Below are 22,832 nucleotides of genomic sequence, written 5' to 3'. Positions count from 1 at the left end.
ATCCCTATGTTCCTTTCTTTTTTTGTTTTTATTGATCTATTGTATGTTTTTGATTTGTGGTTTCCTTGTTTTTCAAGTATGTTGACCTATAACTGTATCTACTTGCTTTAAACTGATAGTTGTACAAGTTCAGATACATTCTAAAAGATACACATTTTTATACTCTCCTTCCCCACATTTTGTGATTTTGATGTCCCATTTCACATCTTCATGCTAATCCTTTTGCTGTTAATTGTAGTTATAATCACTTTTAATCTTCTTTTTTTTTTTGATTTTTAAAAATCTGTGTACTGGCTTATTTAAGTGATCTGCAATTCTTTCATATATTTGCCTTTCCTATTGCCTATCCATTTACTATAGATTCTTGCTTCTTTTCTATTTAGAGAAGACCCTTCAACATTTCTTTAAGATAGGTTTAGTATTGCTGAATTCTCTCAGTTTTTGCTTATCTGAAAAATTCTTTATATCTCCTTCTATTCTAAATCATTATCTTGCTGAATGGAGTATCCTAGTTTGCAGGTTTTCCTTTTCAGGACTTTGAATATATCATGCCAATCCCTTCTGGCCTGCAAATGCAAATTTTCTGCAGAGAAATCTGCTGACAGACTTATGGGGGCTCCACTGTAACTGAGTCTATGTTTTTTCCCTTGCTGCCTGTAGAATCCTCTCTTAACTTTTGCTGTTGTAATTATGATATGTCTTGGTCTGGGACTATTTGGGTTCATTTTGTTTGGGACCCTCTGTGCTTCCTATACTTGAATATCTGTTTCCTTTTTTAAGTTTGGGAAGCTTTCAGCCATAATTTCTTCAAATACATTTTTGATCCCCTTTTCTCCTTATTCTCCTTCTGGAATTCCTATTATGCATAGATTGGCATGCTTTATATTATCCCATAAATCTCATATATTGTTTTTTGTTGTTGTTGTTGTTGTTTTGACTTTCTGTCTGCTGCTCTGACTGTGTGATTTCTACTATTCTGTCTTCCAGATCACTTATGTGTTCTTTTGTGTCATTTAGTCTGCTATTCATTGTTTCTAGATTAGTTTTTATCTCAGGAATTGAATTATCTAATTTTAGTTGATTCGTCTTTATAGTATCTAGTTCCTTGTTACAATGATCTGGATTTCTATCGATAATCTTTCTTAAGTCCTTTAGCATTTTTATTACCTACTTATTAACTTGGGATCTAGTAGACTGTTGAGGTCTGTTTCATTATTTATTCTTTCAAGGATTTTTCTTGTTCCTTTAATTAGGAGTAGTTCCTCTGATTTTTCATTTTACTTAACTTTTTCTGTCTATCAGTTTAGGAGAAATAGTTATTAACTGTGGTTTTGAAGAGGTATTTTTATGTGGGATTGCCCCTGTGTAGACTGTGTGTGTGTGTGATATTTTTGGTGTGAGGGTTGGCTTTTGTATGGATACCAGCCATGTCATTCCTCAGTGTGCTGGCTGTTGTCCCTTTGATAAGGGGTGTGATTGGTGTTGTGTCTAGAGCCTGTGCTGGATGTGAAGTGAGACTTCTTCTTTGCTGTGTGGCTGTCACTGCCCTGTTGGGTGCGAGATCTGCTCCCCAGTGGATGGAGTAGAAGCCCTGAGGGTCAGGTTTGATCAGGCTCCATTGCCCTTGAGTGTGTGCCATGCCCAAGAGGAGGTGATTGCTGAAGCAAGTGAAGTCCACCTGGTCATAGCAAACCTATGCACTGCCTGTGTAGGCACCCCCAGTTCCACTCAGAAGCAGCCCAAGATTGCATCCCTGTCTCATTGTGTTTGTCCCAAATCTAGTTCAAGGTTGTGGTATGGAGCAGTCTGGGGCTGGGGGGTCAGGGTGTTGTGGCTGCAGGAATTGAGGTGGCTGTGCTGCCACCTATGGTCTGGGCTGCACCTGTGGCAGACATCTCCCAGGACAATCTGCCCCAGATCTGGTGCTTAGCTGTGGTGTGAAGTGGGCAGAGCCAGGGCACTTTCCCTGGGAAATTGCTGCATACTCCGGCCTAGGGTCTGTCTGTCTGAGATTCAGCACTTAGCTGCTGCATGTTCTTGTTGCACTGCCTGTTTTGCAAGCTGACAATGTCTGCCCAGTGCAACCCACAGTTCCCTTGCGTGTGCTTACAATGTCTCTGTGGTTCTGTCCAAATCACACCTCAGGCACCCTAGTCTGTCTCTGCATAGCTAGACTGAATCTTTGCCCTGATCGCTCACCAGCTTGTGATGTGGAGGCGTTCACCCCTTCAGATTGGGAAGTGTGGCCAAGTGGCAGTTGCCAATGCAAGCCTCTCTCCACCCTAATTGTTAGCAAGCCAGCACATGTGCACTCCTCTTGAGTACCATCTAGGCTTCGCCAGCACTAATGGAGTGGATTTCCCAGCCAGCAAGGAGGCTCCATAGGGTGAGGATCCACCCATGTGGACTTCCTCTTCCTTACAGATCCCTCCTGGGCCACCAGTCCTGACTGGATGCCTTTTTTTCTGGGCGGTGTGGGGGGTGTCCTACCCAGTTACATTGAGATCTTCCTTGCAGTTTTGGTTGTATAGGAGATCTTCCACCAGTATCTATTTGGTTTTCTGTGAGAATTATTCCACATTATATGTATTTTTGAGGTGTTTGTAGGGGGAGGTGAGCTTCATGTCCTCTTACTCCACCATCTTGATCCCCCTCCTAAATTCTTTTTTTTTAACTGGTATGGTTTCAATATTTCATAAACCCTCCAAGGGAATAGAAAAAGACAAAGTTTTCAACATGTTTTATGAGACTAGCATGAACCTTGACATCAAGGTGTTGCCTTAAGGAGGACAACATGAATTAAGAAAATTACAGGCCAGTTTTACTCAAGGCAAAAATGTAAAAAAAGTTATACATTATAAAACTGTCCTGTATATTTTTTAAAACAGCAATACATAAAAAGGTGAATATTTTGTCACTAAGTTGCATCTGTCCTAGAAATACAAGGTTTGACTTTAACATTAGAAAATTAATTTTCTTTGCCACATTAAGATATTAAAAGATAAAAACCACATTATCATTTCAGTAGATGCAGAAGCACTTGATAAATTTCAGCGATTTTCCTGATTTTAAGGAAAACCCTTAGCAAACTGGGAATAGATGGATATTTCCTTAATCTGGTAAACGGTGTCCATAAAAACAATACAATAAATAGCATACCTAGTGCTGAAACAGTGAAAACTTTCATATGATATTGGAAGCAAGAAAATGTTGCCCTCTGTCATCCCTTCTATTCAGTATTGTACTGGAGATTTTAGTCAGTGGTATGAGGCAAGGAGAAAGTATAGAAATTACAAAAGAAGACATAAAAGCCATTAGACACAGATAATGTAATTATGTATGTTGAAAATACAAGATCATCTACAGATAAATTATTAGAATTCATAAGAGCATTAAGTAATGTTGCTGAATACAAACTCAACATCCAAAAGTCAATTTTGTTTCTTATGCTAACAAAGAGGAGTTAGAAAACGAAAGTTTAAAGAGGTGTTATTTATGATCAAGATATATCAAGTATGTAGTAATAAACCCAATAAAAAATGTACAAGATTTCCACAGAAAAATACTACTAAATGTAACTATAAAATGTAATGAGAGAAACGGGAAAAAGCCTAGATCAATGGAGTTTTTTTCAAAGTGATCTATAAATTTAATAAAATTCCAATCAAAATCCTAAGCTTATTTCTTATTTCCAATCCAAATCCTAACGTGACATGCTGATTCTTAAAAGCACTTGGACAAAGGGCCAAGAATAGTCATGACAGTCTTAAAGAAGGAAAAACAGGTGAGAGGACTTGCTTGTTAGATATCAAGACTTACTATGAATCTACAGTAATTAAGGTGATATGGTATTGGTACAAGAATATACAAGTAGATGAACAGAATATATAGAAATCTCAGAAACAGACAGTTGATTATGACATATGGATATCTGATTTATGAAGGAGATGGGACTTCAGAACTTTGTAAAAAAAGATGATCTTTTCAATAATGATTCTAGAACAACTGGACAAATGTGAACCAGGAAATATGAAAGATATATCCAGAACATAGTCAAAAGATATAAGGAGATATAAAATATGATGAGGCACATGGAAAATATAATGAGAAGGACTAACATATATCTAATTATAGTTCCAGAAGGAGAAGATGGAGGCAATGGAGCAAAAGCAATTTTTTAAAAAATATTGGCTATGAATGTCCTGGAACTGATGAAAAATATGAATCCACAGATCCATGTTGGACAACATATCCAAAGCCGGATAACTAAAAAGTTTTATCCTGAAGCTACAGAACATTATAAATAGTGAAAATATCACAAGAGCAGTCAGAGAGAAGGGAAGGAACATTTACAAATGAATGACAAGATGAGAATAGACTTCCTGGCAACTACAGTGAAAGTCTACCTGGAGCTGTGTGTATCCAGTCTAAATATATTGATAATCAAAATAAATGTGAACGGACTAAATAGTCAATTTGTAAAATAAAAAAAAACCAAGAAACAAAACCATAGTGCTATTTTATGAAAGATGACTATAAAGCATAAGATCACAGAAAGATTGACATTAAAAGAATGGAACCCATGCATATATGGACCTTCATCTATCACAAAGGTGGCAGTAAGGACAATGGGGAAAGGATGGCTATTGATTCTGAGTCAACTGGGAATCCAAATAGAAAGAAAAGGGTATTTGACCCCTATCTTGCCATCCACAAAAATCAATTTTAGGTGGACTATAGATTTAAATGTGAAGAGTAAAACAATAAGACTCTTAAGTAGATGATGGTAGGAGGATGTCTTCATGATATTAGGATGGAGAATGAATTCTTAAGTAGATACAAAAAGCATTGTAATAGTAACAGATTAGAAATAACATAAATGTCCATAATAGGAGACATATTAAATATATTACACCCATGCATATATCTAACTTCAACAGACCCTTAACTACACCAGACTGGACTAGGGTTTAATCAATACACTTTTGGTTTTTGCTCTAAGTGAGTGTTAAAGGTTATTAAAATAATCTGTGTCCAAATGATCTCTATTCCCAGTTTCTCAAAAGGTATGGTTTATGGCTTTGACTATAATTTCAACTATGGTTGAGTCAAAGTATTTGGGTCTATAATTTTCTACTTCCACAATGTGTTTTGTCATATTTTAATTTTATGGTTTTTGTTTTTTGTGCCTCATTTAAGAAATTCTTAGAGGGGAGGGTATAGCTCTAGTGGTAGAGCACATGCTTAGCATGCATGAGGTCCTGGATTCAATCTCTAGTACTTCCTCTAAAAATAAACAAATCTACTTACCTCCCCCTACACCAAAATAAAAAATAATTAATACAATAACAAACTTAAAAAAAAAGAAATTGTATATATCAGTCAGAATTCCACAGGAAAGAATATCCATTCAAAATGAGTAATTTGAGGAAAATTTAACAGAGAGCTTATTTATAAAGGTGTCAGTAGAGTGTAGGGAAACCACAGAGGATAATGTTGTATCCTAGGAGAGGGAAAGAGAGAGAGATATCAGTAGGTAGGTAGGTAGATAGACACTTAGATAGGTAGATAGATAGATATAGATAGAGTATCCAGACTGCTCTGTGGAGAAAGGCCACCTGATTGGAACTGGGCCCTTGGATGAAGGAGCAGTCAGTCTGCAGCAATGTGCTGCAGCAAGAGAGCCAGGAAATAAAATCCCAGTCTCACTCTCCTCCATTCCTCTTATCCTCAGCTGCAGTTCCCTATTGGCTAAACCCAAATGGAAGTCAAAGAGCATGAGACACACTTGATGCAATCCATACAAGTTCAGCCCCCTGGGGAATGAAGCAGAATCAGAGATAACAAAAATGGCTACAAATGTTTCCCATCTCTTGAATGTTTCCCATCTCTTGAATCTCAGCTTGGCCATGTGACTTGTCTTGGCCAATGAGGCATTAGTAAACATAAGGCAAGCAGAGTTTTGAAAAGCACCTAGACTCTGAACCTTATAGAACTATCCTCTCAACAGTTTTTGAGACTTCTACCATCTATGCTATGTGAAGAAGTCTGGGCTAGTCTACTGGATGATAAGAGACATTTGGCTTGTCATCCCAGCCTTTAGTCAGCCAACACCCAGAAGAGAGTGACATAGCTGACTGCTGGCTGATCCCAGATGTATGGGTGAGCCCAGACACGACTATCAGTATAACTGTCTAGATGAGCCAACCCCAAATGGCTAACCTACAGAATTGTGAGCTTAATAAAGTTTGTTATACAGCAAAGACTGATATAAGGGGCAAAAGAAAGATACCCAGCATTCTAAAACATTTTATGTTTTGCCTTTTACAGTTCTTTAATCTATATGGAAATTATTAGGGATCTTATTTAATTTTTTCTCATATGCTAGTCAGTTGTTTCCAACAGTTTATTGATTAGGTTCTTTCTTCACCGATTGCTAATGTTGCCTCAATCATATATTATATATATGCGGGATCTGTTTCTGGACTTTTAGTTTTATTCCTTTTATCTATCTGTCTAAGTTTGCATCAATACCACATGGTTTTTATGATTATAACTTTATAATAATAAACCTTGATATCTAGTAGAGGAAGTCCTTTCACCTTATTATTATTTGTCTTCAAATCTGTGGTGGTTATTTTCAATCCTTTACATAGCGAGATCAACTTCAGAATCAGTGTGTCAAGTTCCACAAAATATTTTGCTTGTATTTCAATAAGAACTGAAATTAAATTAATTTGAGAAAGAAGTGATATATTTATGATTTTGCATCCTCCTATTTAATAACAGTGTTATGTCTCTTGCTGAGGGGAATAGTATCTCTTTCCTGTATCATTTTTTTAGTTTTTAAAATATTAATATACAGAAACATTACTAATTTTTGCATGTTGATTTTGTATCTAGCAATCTGACTATCCTCTCTTATTAGTCCTGATAAATTTATACATTCTCCTGGATTTTCTGTAAAGACAATAGTATAAATATTGGCAGTTTTTCTTCCTTCTTATCCAGTTCTCTGACTCTTGTTTATTTTTATGGTACTGCATTTGTTAAGCCCTTCAGCACCATGTGAAATAGGAGGAATGATAGCAGTTAACTGTATTATTTCTTTAATCTGATAATATGGCATATTACATTTTAATTATAATATTCTCTATTTATCTTTAATTTTTTGACATTTTAATTATAATGTCTTGGTTCACTCTTCTTCGGGTTAATCCTGAACGGGACTCTCTGGGTTCCTAGACTTGGGTGGCTATTTCCTTCCCCAGGTTAGGGAAGTTTTCAGCTATAACCTTTTCAAATATTTTCTTGGGCCTTTTGTCTCTTCTCCTTCTGGGACCCTGATAATGAGAATGTTAGTGTGCTTTATATTGTCCCAGAGGTCTCTTAAACTGTCTTCATTTCTTTTCATTCTTGTTTTCTTTTTTTCTGTTCTGCTGTGATTTCCACTACTGTCTTCTAGCTCACTGATTCGCTTTTCTGCCTCTAGTGTATCATTCATTTCAGTAATTATATTCTTTAACTTTGTTTAGTTGTCCTTTGTACTTTCTAACTCCTTGTTATAAACTTCGCTCTGTGCATCTATTCTCCTCCCGAGCTCACTGATCATCTTCACAGTCATTACTCTGAACTCTTTCTTGGGTAGATTGCCTATTTGGTATCACTTATTTCTTCTTCTGGGATTTTATCTTGTGCCTTTCCCTGGAACGCACTCCTCTGCTACCTCATTTTGTCTAAATTTCTATTTGCATATTTATGTAGGGTTAGTTACATTTATCCACCTTGGAGAAGTGGCCCTCTGTAGGGCATGTCCTATGTGTCCCAGCAGTGTACTCCCCTCTCTCACCCAGGGTCCTGTAGCCAGCTGGTCCAAGGATAGATTCCGGCCTGTGTTTGTGGACTTGTTTCGTAGGTTGTGAGATCAAAGTTTTCCAGTTTCTCATGTCTGCCACCTGGTGGGTGAGGCTGGACTCGTGGCTGGTGCAGGCTTTCTTGTGTGAGGGGCTGGTGCCTGCCCACTGGTGGATGAAGCTGGGTCTTGGCCTTCTGGTGAGCAGGGCCTTCTGGTGAGCAGGGCTGTGTCTAAGGGTGTGTCTAGAGGCAGCTGTGGGGTTGGCCTTAGGCAGTGTCTGCTGATGAGTGAGGATCTATCCCCACCTAGTTAGTTGTTTGGCTAGAGGCGTCCTAAAGGAGCCTAAAGGCTATGGGGTAGGGCTAAGTCTCCAAGCTCCTGTCCAAGGAAGATGTCAGCCTCCGGAAAAGAGTTCATTCAAATGAACACCACCTAATGTCCGCCACCGCATCCATGCCCCCAGGGTGAGACATAGTCACCCCACGCCTCCCCAGGAGACCCCCAAGCTCAGCAGGTAGGTCTGGCCTAAGCTCCTATGAAGTTACTGCTTTTGTCCTTGGTCTCAGTGAGCATGAGATTTTCTGTGGGATCCTTAAATGTACAGTCTCTAATTCCCCTAGTCCTGCAGAGCTCCTACAATCAAGCCCAGCTAGCCTTCAAAGCCCAACACTCTGAGGATTCCTCTTCCTGGTGTCAGACCCCTGGGCTGGGGAGCCTGATATGGGACTCAGAACTCTCACTCTCATGGGATAACCTCTGCAATATAATTATTCTCCAGTTTGTAGGTCGCCCACCCCGGGTGTATGGGACATAATTATAACAAGAGTCCGTCCCTCCTACCTATCTCATCATGGTTTCTGCTTTAAGTTTTTAGCTACAGAAGAACCTTTCTGGTAGTTTCTAGTCTTTTTTATTGAGTTGTTCTACAGTTAGTCATGGTCTTGGTGAGTCTGTGAGAGGAGATGAGCTCCAGCTCCTTCTACTCTACCGTCTTGAAAGGAAGTCCTAGGCATATTACATTAATAGATTTTCTGTATTAAACATGTGGCATTTCTTGGATATATCAAACTTGGTCATGATATGTCGCTTTTTAATTATTTCTGAATTAAATGTAACATTTACTCGGAATTTTTATGCCTATGTTATTAGTAATTTTGCTAATAATTTTCCTTTTCTGTACTGTTCTTACCCAATTTTACTGTCAAGGAAGGTTATACTACACTTGTAAAATGAGCTGGGTAACATCCTAATTACCTATTTCTTGAAGCATTTTTATTTATGGGCGTCTGAAGCATCTGTAAAATTTGCTTTTTGATCTTTTATTAATTTGATTTATTACTGGTGTGTCCAATTTTTTTTCTTCCTCTTGAGACATGTGGGGAAGTAATGGCTTTCTCCTGGCTTCAGGTTCCCATGTGGAAGGATGTGTAATGCTGTTGGCCTTGAGCCTCATCTCCATTATGTAATCTCTACACAGGAGTCTTGGATGACTGATCAACTCAGCTTTTTGGGGCTCCCTCCTTCGGGTCTTTCCGCCTGCAAGATCTGTGTTCTAGTCAGTTGTCTTCCATAGAATAAGAGGGCTGCATACTTGATGGGGAAGCCAAGGTTGTCCAACTGTGTGATGGCAAAGTAATTATGTCAAATTCAATGACGAATTAATATAAGTCCACTTAGCTGTAGATCAAAGCCATTCTCTCTAAACTGCTTTATTAGTAATAAATGTGATATTTTGACTCCCTTCTACCTGATTATATTTAATGATAAAGAACTGGGGAGGGGAAGAAAGGGTGTTATTCTTTAGTCACAATTTGCAACACCTGGTGCACTGCTGGAACACTTTGAAAAATAAATACAAGTGGAGAAATTAAGTCTCTGGAGTAGTGAGATCTCATGGTTTATAACGTTAGAGTTTTGACTTGGGCATTTTGTCACAGCCCAGATTGTGCAGTTGGCTTTTGTGGGGTTGCCTTCTTCAGGTAGCTTTAGCCCTAGGACTTCAGTAAGCATGGCATACATGGGATTATGATCTTGATGGGTCACTATGGTGTATGGTAGTTTTATCCCCAGGTGTTTGGTGGTTTTCTTGTAAAAGGGATTTGTTTTTGTTTTTATTGTGGTAAAATATACATAAAATTATCATTGTAACCATTTTACAAGTATATAGTTAGTAGCTTTAGGTACATTCACATTACTGTGTAACAAAAGGGCTGGTTTTAAAAGACACAGAATTAAAGAAGGGCTATTCTTGTCTCCTTGTGTGGATACCAAAGATTGGCCATGAACCCAGTTTGAAGTGGTTCTGGAGGAGAGAAACTGAGTCAGAGATCTGTGTGTGTATACACACACTCACACACACATATACATACATATCAGGGAGATAGAACAACCCAAAGGAAGAATAGATGCTGGAGAAGCAACTGTGGTGTTCCTTTCTTATAGATAAACAGTGATGACATCATACTTATTTAAAAAAAAAAATTGAGACCTTTCATTATTGTCCAGTATGGTAGCTACTAACCACATGTGGCTATTTCAATTTAAATTTGTTTAAATTCCAACATAGCTCCTCAGTCATACTAGCCACATTTCAAGTGCTAAGAAGCCACACTTGGCTGTTGACTACCTTATTGAACAGTACAGATATGAAATATTTACTTCATTACAGAATATAAATTGTAGTTAACATACCATGATTTGAAATCAAATATTTGAAAAGCTTATCTTTCATGCCTGAAAAATATTCCATTGAAGGATATGCCATCAAATAATTCCCATGTGAACATTTTTAAGGCTGATAACACACAACTAAATAGCACTCTAAAAATGTATACAAGATGGTCTCCCCTCATTCTCACAAGCACTGAGAGCTTAATTTAAAAACAAATATTGCCAATGTGATAAAAATAGATCCCACCTGTTTTCCTAAATATTGAACAACCACCCAATGTAATTTGTTACATATCTGAAAGGCATGGGCATTCAGGGAGCCACAGCACGTTTTTATATCGTGTAGCATCGACAAATTGTCCTAGAGTGTGAAAAAAATGGCCACTGAACAGAGGCTAAAGTAACGTGGGACAGGATGCACACACGCTAGCGGTGGGTATCCCTGGGGCACGGAGAAAAGGGAGGACATGCAGAGCTGCAGGTGTTAAAGGGACATGGGAGGAGGAGAAAACCTGGGTTTGGCTTAGAGGGTTTCCGAAGTAAGTCAGAGCTTGGCGTCACCTGGAGTCTTCCCGCAGCTAGTCGCGCGCGGGAGGGGTAGCATCCAACGACTCCAGCGATGGCGGCAGCCTGCTGACCCGCGCTGGCGCGACCCTGAGCCGCCGGCGAGTGGCCGGGGGCCTGGGCTCCGTCGCGCGCCAGCGCGTTTGTGAGCTGGCCCCCGGTCACACTAGGACACCTGGGGGGAGGCCCAGGCCTCCATTCAATTCCCCAGGAGGGACGCGCGCCGGCTGCCGTGTGCAAGAGTAGAGAATGCGCGTCTGGGTCTTTGGTTTAGCATTGGAATCTCCCAGGAAGATCCAGTTTATGATTTAATTTTTCGGGGGCGGCCGGACATCTGATTCTAACGAGCACCCAGGATGGACAACCACTGGCCAGGGCTCTGGGCCTCGGAGGCTCCCACCACGCTAATCAGCCCGAGTCTGACTTCATGGATAGTCGTGCTCCGAGGTGCTTCTACCGAACTTGGTTTTCCTGCCTGCGGCGTGAACAGCAGGCGATACAGGCGCAGTGAAAATAGCATTTAGTGATGTGGAGGACCACCTCATTTGGTTCGACCAAACCGCCTCTTGGAGCCCAACCTCTTTTGTCTGGGTTACTCCTGGGACATTCTTCAGGCCCGCCCGGGCCCCCAGACCAAGAACCAGGCTGAATGAAGGTAAGAAACCGGAGCTCAGAAATAACTGAGCCCGTTTATCTCCTGGAGGTGGCGGCTGCACCTCTATTTAAAGGGATGCTCGAGACAATGAGGAGTTTGATCAGGAGGCGGGTTTGCCTTTGAAGTTGCCAAGAAGAGTACTGGGGAATGAGTGTAGGCAGGAGAGGTGGCTGAGCTTTGACAAAGCTCCTGGGGTGACTGTGACATCCCTTCTCCCATCATCTAAACAGCAGGACAAGGAAAAGTTACAATAGTCTAGTCCTAGCCTAAATAAACATAACAGTATTTATGAAAAATACAGGAAGGAAAATTAAGAAAAAACAGGAAGTATTTGTAGAATATGAGGATATAATTAAAGAACAAAATGATAGACCTTTTAGAAAGGGAAACAGAAAACTTAAAAAGGATCTTCCTTGGCTTACTAATAGAAATATTTAAAATGTTACAAAATTGAGTAAACCAAGTGTTTTACCATAATTGAAATAAAGTATTCCAAAAATGCCACTTGCATTCATAAATTTTGGTGAACACCATCACATCACATTAAACACACATAAAAGTTACATTTAAAATGTCCTTTGAGTGCCAGTTTAACAAGAAACCTTCAAAGAGTTATCCATAGACTCATGTCAAAGGCTTACCTTTCATTTGCAAGGTCCCTGGTCTGCAGAGTAGGGCACTTCCCCCTCAGCCTGGATGCTGCTGCCTTGGTGAATAGCCATAGCCCTTCTGGTTATCAGGGTGGTTGGCCCACAGCTTTTCCCATAGTTTCCCAACCCCTCCCGTCACCACCAAATTCCAGTTTGGAATTTAAAGTTGGATAATGAATGCAATTAACTTGTTAGAAATGTATGAAAAGCAGTGAGGGTCCTTTTTATATAATAGTTCTAAATGTGTAGCCTTTTAGTATGCTATTTTGTGGGTTGGATTTGCAAGCTGTCATTTGCCTAATGAGTTAAGAACTTGGTGACTAATTGGAAAAATATATAATTTGCTAGTGTTCCAGAAGCCGGTGGGTTTTAAAGTTGAGATATAACTGACATATATAACATTGTTAGTTTCTGGTGTACAAAATGATTCAGTATTTGTATATGTTGCAAAATGATAATAAGTCTAGTTAACATGTCACTCACATAGTTACAGAATTTTTTTCTTGGGATGAGAACTTGTAAGATCTAGTCCTTCAGCAACTTTCAAATATATAATACAGTATTATTAACTATAGCTGCCATGCTGTACTTTGTATCTACAGGACTTTATGCTTTAACAGGAAGTTTTTACCATTTGACCCATTTCACACACACCCCCATTCCCTGCCTCTGGCAACCACTAATCTGTTCTTTGCATCTGTTAGTTCAGATTTTTTAAGATTCCACATACAAGTGAGATCATGTGGAATTTGTCTTTCTCTGACTTATTTCACTTAGCATAATGCCTTCAAGTTTCATCCATGTTGTCACAAATAGCAAGTTTTTTTTTTTTTTGGCTGAGAAATATTCCATTGTGTGTGTATGCCTGTATGTATGATTTTTTTTGGTGTCAAATTCAAAAAAAAAATCATCAAGACCAGTGACAAAGAAGCTTACCCAATGTACTTTTATCTAGGGATTTTATGGTTTCAGATCTTAAGTTAAAGTCTTTAATCTATTTTGAGTTAGTTTTTGTGTACGGTGTTAAGATAGTGGTCCAGTTTCATTGTTTTGCATATAGTTGTCCATTTTCCCCAACACCATTTATTGAAGAGGCTGGCCTCTCCCTACTGTATATTCTTGGCTCCTCTGTCACAGGTTAACTGGTCATATATGTGTGAGTTTATTTCTGGGCTCTCTGTTCTATTCCACTGATCTATGTGTTTGTTTTTATGTCCATACAGTTGGAAATTATAATTTCCTAGTGTCCAGAAGTCTGGTTTTTATTTGTTTGTCTCATCAAGGCATTAAAAACTGCTACTTAATATATTTATCTTATTTACTCAGCATAAAATAGAGGTGAAAAAGCTTTTTAATATTAGTATTACAATTTATATTATCTTTGGTCTTCAGAATAGAGGTCATTTTCTTATCCTTCTCCTCTCCCAGCCATCACTTTTCTTTTAAGGAGCTGAAATACTAAGTTTTTGATTTGTGATTTAAACTCCACATTAGAAAGCAGATTGGGATTATCTCTACCTAAGAATTGTCTCAAATTTTATTCAGAACTTGAAAATAAGTTTCAAAAACTTATTTTTTAAATGGTAACTCCTATAATAGTGTTTAGTCCATCTTGGAAAATTTCTACTTCTATATTTTTCCTCATTTATACAATAATGTAAATGATAAATGATATATTTTTCATTCATTTCAATGACTGATTATGACTAAGAAAGAGGGAAAACTGTAATTGCCACTTTATGTATTGTATGCCACTTTATGCCTTGCCTTTAAACTGTTACACAACATAAAATAATAAGTGGTGTGTGAACATCCATATACTTTAAGATACTAAGTAATTTAACAAGTAAGCCAAAGTCCAGATAAAATTAATTAAAATCCAACTTTTAACTATATACAGTAAATTGAGTGAAATGGCTGAAAAAAAAATTAAAACTCCAGATTTGTCTTTTCTTCTACCTAATGGTTATATGTACAAAATTAAATTCAATATTAATTGAAAGCAAACAATCCAGAAAGAAAAATGATGCACATTTGACTTGTGAAAAATTTATCCATTTTTCTATTTGCATATGACCTGCTATTTTAGATTCTTTCCCTTTCACTTCCCTACTGATATATATTCAGTAAATACAAACAAGTATCATCAGCATCTGTAAAATATAGCTTGGAAGGCATGTTACTAAAACATCATATAGCATTTTCCAAAAGTCAACAACAGTTCACTGACAACTGCTTTGAGATTATGTGTTATTTGTTCATATAATTGAGTTAATGGCATTACTACATGATCCTATAATAACTAAAGCATTTGGTATGCTCTGGCAGAGACTTATTTTAAAAGCAATTGCCTTGGGTATATATTATTTTTAACCGTACAGTTTTCTTCCAGTTTTACAGTAACATTAGAGAACTATTACTTTTTCTCTTGTTGAACTGCAGCACAAATGGTTTACTCCCTTGGCAAGTAGGGGAAACTGTACCAGTAAAGCACACAAACGAGAAAGTGGGGGTAGTGGACTCCTTCTTGGACAGTCCTCAATGTGGGATTATCAGGTCAAAGGGAGTAAACATTTCCCAGATGGCTGTACTAGAAGACTAAGCCAATTTCAGTACTATCAAAATACATTCTCATATGTTGTCTTTGTCCTGTGCCATCATTGATTTTTCTTAATGTAATTAGTTACTATTTCATACAATTTTCACTATTTTAATAAGGTTGTTTTGCATTTTTTTAGCAAAAATTTGTATTCTCCCACTTTTTAGTTACCTGCATTTCTGAACATATAACCTGTGAATCTTCTTTTACCACTCATTGGAATTTGAATACTGATTTATATTTCCATTAAATACACATATTTTTGATAAATTTTCAGCACTTGTATAGCAAGTTGATTCTTTCATGTACTTTTAAAATTTATGTAAAGTTTTTTTGATGTACAGTTTTGTGAGATTTGACAAATACACTGAGTATCTATCAATCATAACAAGAACATAGGACTGTTCTTTTACTCCCCCAAATTCTTTTATGCTGCCCCTTCATATTCTCACATCCCCTCCCCACCATCCATCCTTAACCTCTGTTAATCATTATTTGCTTTCTGACTGTATAGTTTTGCCTCTTCCAGTATGTCATCTAAATGGAATACTATGGTATGTAACTTTTTGAGTCTGGCTTTCAGTTACCGTAGTGCATTTTAAGTTCATCCACATTGTTCATCAGTAGTTTATTCTTTTTTGTTGCTGAGTAGTACTCCATCATATGGATGTACCTAAGTTTGTTTATTCAGTCACCCATTGGAGGATATTTGGGATGTTTCCACTTTGGGGCTGTTATGAAAAATTACATTTCATTATGAATTATGAAAAAATAAAAGATGTATCCTATAACAATTTGCATGCAAATTTTTGTGTGAGCATAAGTTTTTGTTTCTTGAATAAATACCTAGGAGTGGAATGACTGGGTCCTATGCGGTGTATATCTAACTTATAAAAAATTACCAAACTGTTTTCCAAAATGATGGTGCGACTTTTGCATTTCTGATAGCTATATAGGAATTCCAATTGCTCTAAATTCCCTGATTCTTTTGCGTTCCTTTTAATTGTGTATATTTAAATGCATTTTAAACACCTATCTCTCATGAAACCCATTAAAAAAAATCCATAAATGAATGTGCTCTCTACCAGTAAAATATATTAGTCTGTTTTTCTCTAGTGATATTAAAGATTCTTTTAATATTTAATTTTTGCCCATATGAAATTTATTGATACGCAGTATATAGGATGGTGCCATACTGATACCCATGTGCCTAAAAAAATGCTTTGTGGGTTGCCCTACCTTTGTTCATTTCTTAAATCTTTGGCTTGCATCTCTGCTCTCATCCTGGGTAGCTTTAAATCTTTTTCTGGAGTTTCAACTGTCACTCCTGCAGAGCCTTCTGAGATTCAGGCCAGGATATCTCCACATGTATATCCCTTAGGCACCAGGAACCCAATACATTTTTTCAAATCCTCCTCCTCCCTACCTTAAGCATATGTGGTACCATTTTTCCAGTTGCCCAGGACAGAAAGAGGGAAATCATTTGTGATTCTTATTCTTTCCTAATTCCTCATGTCCAAAACATTAATCCATTTCTTTCCATATACCTTCTTGCTCAGACCTCTTCAAGCCCTTCTGTACACTGGCCCAGAGTGATCTTTCAACCCACAAATCTGACCTAGTCAAGTCCAAAAGGCTCCAATGGCTTATCAACAGGGAGCACAACATCCTTCAAAAGTTGGTCTTTTTTGCCGGGGGGGGGGATGTTAAACCTCTGAGCTACCTCTCCTTTACCTCACTAACGTTTGAATTCAGAAGCCAGATTACCAGATTTTGAATTCTGATTCCACCACTTGTTTTGTGATTTTAGACAAATAACATAACCTCTGCATATAAGATTGTACTCAAGTTACATAATATAATAAAACAAAAACATTTACATCACTGTTTTAGGAAGTTTAGCTGCTAAGCTTTTTAAAAGATAGAAAACAAATATCTTGTTACATTTTCATTACAATTATAAATCATGTTTCTGATTCACTTATATCTGGATCCAGACTGCCTTGTTAAGAATCTCAGCTCCACTATTTAGTAGCTATGTTTTTTGGCAAGCTACTTAACTCTCCCCATTTCATCTGTTATATGGGAATAATAGTAACTGCCTCAAAGTAATTGTTTTAAGGATTAAATATATCTAAAAGTGCTACAAACAATGCCAGCCATATAGTAAGCACCATTTTTAAGTATTAGTTATTATTTAACTAATGGGGAAGTAAGTCCTAACTTTCTGCTCTTCCTTGGTGCCCTGCCAGTGAATTCTGAACAACCAGCACTGTCTCCTATCATAAAGAATTTGCACAATGTACTGAAATTGTTTTTCTCATCTATGCCCTAAGATGTCCAAAAGATAGTTCTTTGCCTGAAGCACTCTGGTTTCTGAGAACCCCCAGGGCTTATTCCTCTTTTGCTTTTCAGTCTGCCTATCCCTGCCTCTCCAAATACCAGAAATGACCCTAGAGGCATTCTGGCCTTATGAAGACAAATGTTAAATGGGAATCATACCATCACAGATAGATTTTTGTTGAGGAAATATTTTTTGCATGTACTCAAACCAGTTTAATTTCTTGATCAGTTTCCTACACACATAGTACAGCAAAAACAATTTAAAGTTTTCCCATTTTCATTTTACTGATACTATTTTCATTGGAAGTGTTTTTTTCCTACATAAATTATAAAGTAAGGAATTCACTAATCAACTGGTGTTTTGGGCATGTATCAAATTCTTCCAATTACATTTTTTTGTCATTAAGTTCCTCAGGATCATATTAAAATCTAAATTTTATTTATGTAATTCCATTAAATTTGGTCAAGAACCGTGGGAAGCTTTACTTTGTTATTTCTATCAAGTCTAATTTTTCTAGGGTCAATTTTGGCAGCTTTTAATCTTACAAGATCTGGTTCTTCAGGAAATTTTCCTTTTCCTAATGCAGTTATCACGCATAGCGTTATCTGTTCTGGTTTATTTCTACAATGGAAGTTCATTTGTTCTGATTTGGAAAAACAACTGTTTGAATTCACCTCTTAGCTAAAAATGAGGACACTGTCATTCTTCTCATCAATTCTCCAACCATAACATTTCACCTCACTTCCTTTCCCCTCAGCTGTCTTCATATCATTCATTCCTGCTTGCTCCTCAGATGCCAGCTCAAGTAGCAATGGCTCTGGGAAGCCTCTCCTGATCTCTAAGACCGTGTCAGGTTTCCCTCTTTATGCTTAGATAGTACATTTTATTTTTCTTTCATCACAGTTTATAAATATATAAACTTACTTCCATAAGCACTTATATTTGCCCCATTAAACTTTGCTCCTTGAAGGCAGGGACTTTATTTTTCTTACCACCACATACCTGGCACATAAAAGGCACTCAAATTTATTAAAAGAATGATGAAAAGGAAAATGTTATCTTATCTTTTATCCCCAGTGCTCATATATGCCTGCACAATCCTAGGCACTCATTAAAAGCTGTCTGCATTTCCCCCTTATTGTTTATTTCTGGTTATGGCCTGATGAATTTTTTTTTCAATACTTAATTTTGAAAATTAACTTTATAATGCTATAAATTTTTAAGCTTTTAGCAGCCATACTACTCTAATAGCTTTTTCTTCCCTTCTCTCAGGGCTACTATATTGTACGACTCCAGCAGGGCACACTTCATTCTACGGAGCAGGGAGTTGTTTGATGCATCATTGCATCCTCACCTCCCTCTGTGAAGTGAAAAGCATTCAGCTGTTTTCTAGTTAAAATTGGTTATAACAGCAGTTCTAAACCCTAAGCTATATATCAAAATCACATGGGATACTTTAAAAACAGAAATGCTTGGGCCCCACTCTTTAATTTTAATTACTGAGTCATAAACTATGAAAACCCCCCTCATGACTGCAGAGCCAGGGTTGGGAAACACTGGGTTGGAGTATAGGGTAAGCATGGGAGAAATGGTTAGAAATTAATCTGGATAAGCAGGTTAGTGTATTCAATACTGACGAACTGGAATTTAACTTTAGATTCAGTGAGGAGAGTTTTCAGAGCATAATGAAATAATCACATCCTTGAGAAGGGTTAACTTGGCACCCGCGTGGCAGATAGGTGGGCAGGGTATAGAGCCTGAGTTGAGGGAGCCAGAAGCCACAATGAGCCCAGGAACAGATGGCGAAGACTTGAACTAGGGTGGCTGCAATGCAAACAGGGAGGAAGGGAATAGGAAAGGACTCACAAGACATTTGACAGAGCTTGATTAAGTGGAATGTGTGGGGTGATTAAAGGGGAAGTTACAGACCACTCCAAGATTTATTTCCAGGCTAACCAACTGTATGCAATTTGATAATGCCATTAACCAAACAGAGAATACAAGGATAAGGATAGAATGGAGCAAGCAGAGGAAACAAATTCTGTTTCCAGCTATTATGAAACAGATGTTCCTTGTATATGTGGAGTTAGAATGGTAGGAAATTGGACATTAAGATCTAGAGTTCAGAAGAGAGGCTGAAGCTGAAATTTTACATCTGGGAGTCTATAGGGTATTTGGTAACAGTCAAGGCCACTGGAATGGATGAAACTGAACAGAGTACTATCTTTGTAGAATCAAAAGTGCTTAGCTCAGAATTAAAGATAAATCAGGCTTAGAGCTACAGTCATCAAGACAGCATGGTATTGGTACCAAAACAGACATATGGACCAATGGAACAGAATAGAGAGCCCAGAAATGAACCCACAAACCTTTGGTCAACTCATCTTCGACAAAGGAGGCAAGAATTTCATACAATGGAATAAAGACAGTCTCTTCAGCAAATGGTGTTGGGAAAACCGGACAGCAGCATGTAAAACAATGAAGCTAGAACACACCCTTACACCATATACAAAAATCAACTCAAAATGGATTAAAGACTTAAACATAAGACAAGATACAATAAACCTCCTAGAGGAAAACATAGGCAAAACATTATCTGACATACATTTCAAAAATTTTCTCCTAGAAGAAATAAAAGCAAGAATAAACAAATGGGACCTAATGAAACTTACAAGCTTCTGCAGAGCAAAGGAAACCAGAAATAAAACAAGAAGAAAACCTACGGAATGGGAGAAAATTTTTGCAAGTGAAACCGACAAAGGCTTGATCTCCAAAATATATAAGCAGTTCATACGACTCAATAAGAAAAAAATAAACAACCCAATCCAAAAATGGGCAGAAGACCTAAACAAGCAATTCTCCAAGGAAGACATACAAATGATCAAAAAGCACATGAAAAAATGCTCAATATCACTAATTATCAGAGAAATGCAAATCAAAACTACAGTGAGGTACCACCTCACACCAGTCAGAATGGCCATCATTCAAAAGTCCACAAATGACAAATGCTGGAGAGGCTGTGGAGAAAGGGGAACCCTCCTACACTGCTGGTGGGAATGCAGTTTGGTGAAGCCACTATGGAAAACAGTGTGGAGATTCCTCCAAAGACTAGGAATAGACTTACCATATGACCCAGGAATCCCACTCCTGGGCTTGTATCCAGAAGGAAATCTACTTCAGGATGACACCTGCACTCCAATGTTCATTGCAGCACTATTTACAATAGCCAAAACATGGAAACAGCCTAAATGTCCATCAATAGGTGACTGGATAAAGAAGAGGTGGTATATTTATACAATGGAATACTACTCAGCCATAAAAACCGACAACATAACGCCATTTGCAGCAACATGGATGCTCCTAGAGAATGTCATTCTAAGTGAAGTAAGCCAGAAAGAGAAAGAAAAATACCATATGAGATCGCTCATATGTGGAATCTAAAGACTCATGGGCAGAGAATACAGACTTGTGGTTACCAGAGGGGTAGAGGGTGGGAAGGGATAGACTGGGATTTCAAAATTGTAGAATAGATAAACAAGATTACACTGTATAGCACAGGGAAATATACACAAAATGTTATGATAAATCACAGAGAAAAAAATGTGACAATGAGTGTGTATATGTCCATGAATGACTGAAAAATTGTGCTGAACACTGGAATTTGACACAACATTGTAAAGTGATTATAAATCAATAAAAAATGTTAAAAAAAAAAAAAACCGTAAGACAGTCAAATGCCAAATCCTGTACTTAGGTTCAAACATCAGTTTCCCAAAGGTTAAATGAGAATCTGGATTAAAGTTGAATATGTATTTAAAGGTTCAAAAAAAAAAAAAAGATAAATCAGGCTTTTTCATTACTTAACCACATAGTCTTAATTTTAATAAAGCTCAGCAGACCACCATTAAGAATACTGCAGAAGCAAATGTGAAGAATAGATGATGATATATAAAAATTATCTGCAATCTGTAGGGTAATTTTAAATAAGATTATTGTATCTCTGAACTTACTTAGAACTCATCACTCTATTAACTTGGAAAGACTAATTTAATTCCTAAGCTTATTAAACAGCAGACTAATCAAGTTAGCCCTCATATGACATCAGTACTCCCCTAAATAAAACAACCAGATATTCGGTGATCTACTTCTTACAATGTAAAGGCAATATAAATACATCAAAATAAAGTGTTACATACGCTTTAAGTGGAAAACACATTTTCTTTATTCAAATCATGTTGACTCTCAGTGTATTTTGAAATAACAGAAAGTTGCAGCAAAGCTATATTTTAATTTCATCATATTCTACTCTAAATTCTTTACCATTTATCAAAAATAACTTTTTATAAAGCTTACTATTTTGTCTAATATTATACAGACTATCAATCTACACCTTTTTGTGTGTTTCTCTTAAAAATTAGATTAGCTTATGAAGATATTATATAAAACTAATTGGTATATTACACACCAAACATAAGTACAGATTCTGTACAATGTGATAGTATACACATACATCACGAGAGACTAAATACCTTGTTAAAAGTAACAGTTTAAGAAATCTTTCATGGAAAAAATCTACGTTACAAAATGTGTTGGCTTAAGTATCAGTTGCTTTCCTCTCACGAATTTCTTTCGGTGGGCATTAACTGTCCATTTAGTTTCATTAATAGTTTTACCACAAGGCCAGCCTACAAAGTAAAATATATGTTGACAATAAATATGAAATATGTAACAATGTGTAAATGACATACATGTCAGTGGGCAGTTCTCTATTTGAAAAGGAGCTTTTCACTGTTATAAGACTGCAGTAAATTATTCAGGTAAGTTTCTGGCTTTGTTTGCTTAGGAAAGGCCTGCCTTTTTCCCTTGGTCTTAAATATGTTAATTTGATATAGAGGTTTTCCTTGAAGTAAAATGGATTGTCATTAAAAAAAAAAGAAAGAACATTACTAATACAGTAGAGTTTATGACTAGAAGTCCAGAATAATTGATTAGGTACTTACCTGTTTTGTATGTACTATAAAGCTCATTTTATTTTCCATACTGTGGATCTGAAAACATGTATCAGCATCTCCCAACTGCCACATAAAACAACCATACTTAAGACTGATGAGTAAAGCCTGCAACATAATTAGAAATCATTATATTGAAATATTTATTAAAAACATGTATCTTCTCTTACTATCTACACTTATCTAGTCAGGTCTAAAACATAAGTGGTTTTGAAAGTTAAAAGAAAACCTGTTCAGAGAGCCCACACTAACTTCATACAGCCTGCAGTCAGAGCCATATATATGGTAGACTGTCAGGAAACTTCCTTGAGCAATGATGTTCTTTGTATCAGAATGATAAAAATTTTTAAAGATGCCCATTCTGTGCTATTTATATATACACAGACACAAATGTGCACACAGGAATATTACTCAGCCATGAGAAGTAAGGAAATCCTGTCATTTGCAACAACATGAATGGAACTTGAGGGCACATGCTAAGTGAAA

General features: G+C 37.2%; 3 protein-coding genes across 15 annotated transcripts in view; 1 reads left to right on the top strand and 2 right to left on the bottom strand.

Annotated features, from left to right (window-relative positions):
- The window catches only part of LRRD1 (leucine rich repeats and death domain containing 1), a 30,077-nt gene extending 18,795 nt beyond the window's left edge, over positions 1–11,282 (bottom strand). Inside the window, exons 1-2 of one of the 6 annotated variants that reach the window (XM_072965014.1) lie at positions 11,087–11,178; positions 9,110–9,472 (exon numbers count right to left, since the gene is read on the bottom strand). Coding sequence is in view for 1 of the 6 variants with exons in the window: in XM_072965010.1 (XP_072821111.1) it covers positions 11,087–11,129 (43 nt within the window). In the remaining 5 variants the exon portion in view is untranslated. Of the gene's footprint in view, positions 1–9,109; positions 9,473–11,037 lie in introns of all 6 variants that reach the window. The other 5 variants (XM_072965015.1, XM_072965010.1, XM_006207648.3 and 2 more) reach the window with 5 other exon arrangements.
- ANKIB1 (ankyrin repeat and IBR domain containing 1) overlaps positions 1–22,832 on the top strand; it is a 203,964-nt gene that overhangs the window by 29,180 nt on the left and 151,952 nt on the right. Inside the window, exon 1 of one of the 3 annotated variants that reach the window (XM_072965009.1) lies at positions 11,558–11,744. The exons of the other annotated variants lie outside the window; for them this stretch is intronic. The gene's annotated coding sequence lies outside the window, so the exon portion shown is untranslated. Of the gene's footprint in view, positions 1–11,557; positions 11,745–22,832 lie in introns of those variants that run through there. 3 annotated transcript variants of the gene reach the window in all.
- Positions 21,536–22,832, bottom strand: part of KRIT1 (KRIT1 ankyrin repeat containing) — a 31,895-nt gene continuing 30,598 nt past the window's right edge. For all 6 annotated transcript variants that reach the window (XM_072965019.1, XM_072965020.1, XM_031679671.2 and 3 more), the window contains 2 exons: positions 22,338–22,454; positions 21,536–22,022 (listed from right to left, as the gene is read on the bottom strand). In XM_072965019.1, coding sequence (XP_072821120.1) covers positions 21,954–22,022; positions 22,338–22,454 — 186 coding nt within the window. In that variant the 3' untranslated portion in view covers positions 21,536–21,953. The remainder of the gene's footprint in view (positions 22,023–22,337; positions 22,455–22,832) is intronic.

Source organism: Vicugna pacos, chromosome 7 (assembly GCF_048564905.1).
Source record: "Vicugna pacos chromosome 7, VicPac4, whole genome shotgun sequence".
Lineage (NCBI taxonomy): Eukaryota > Metazoa > Chordata > Mammalia > Artiodactyla > Camelidae > Vicugna > Vicugna pacos.
Note: the sequence above shows the minus strand (reverse complement) of the source record. Positions and strands in the feature narration are given on the sequence as shown.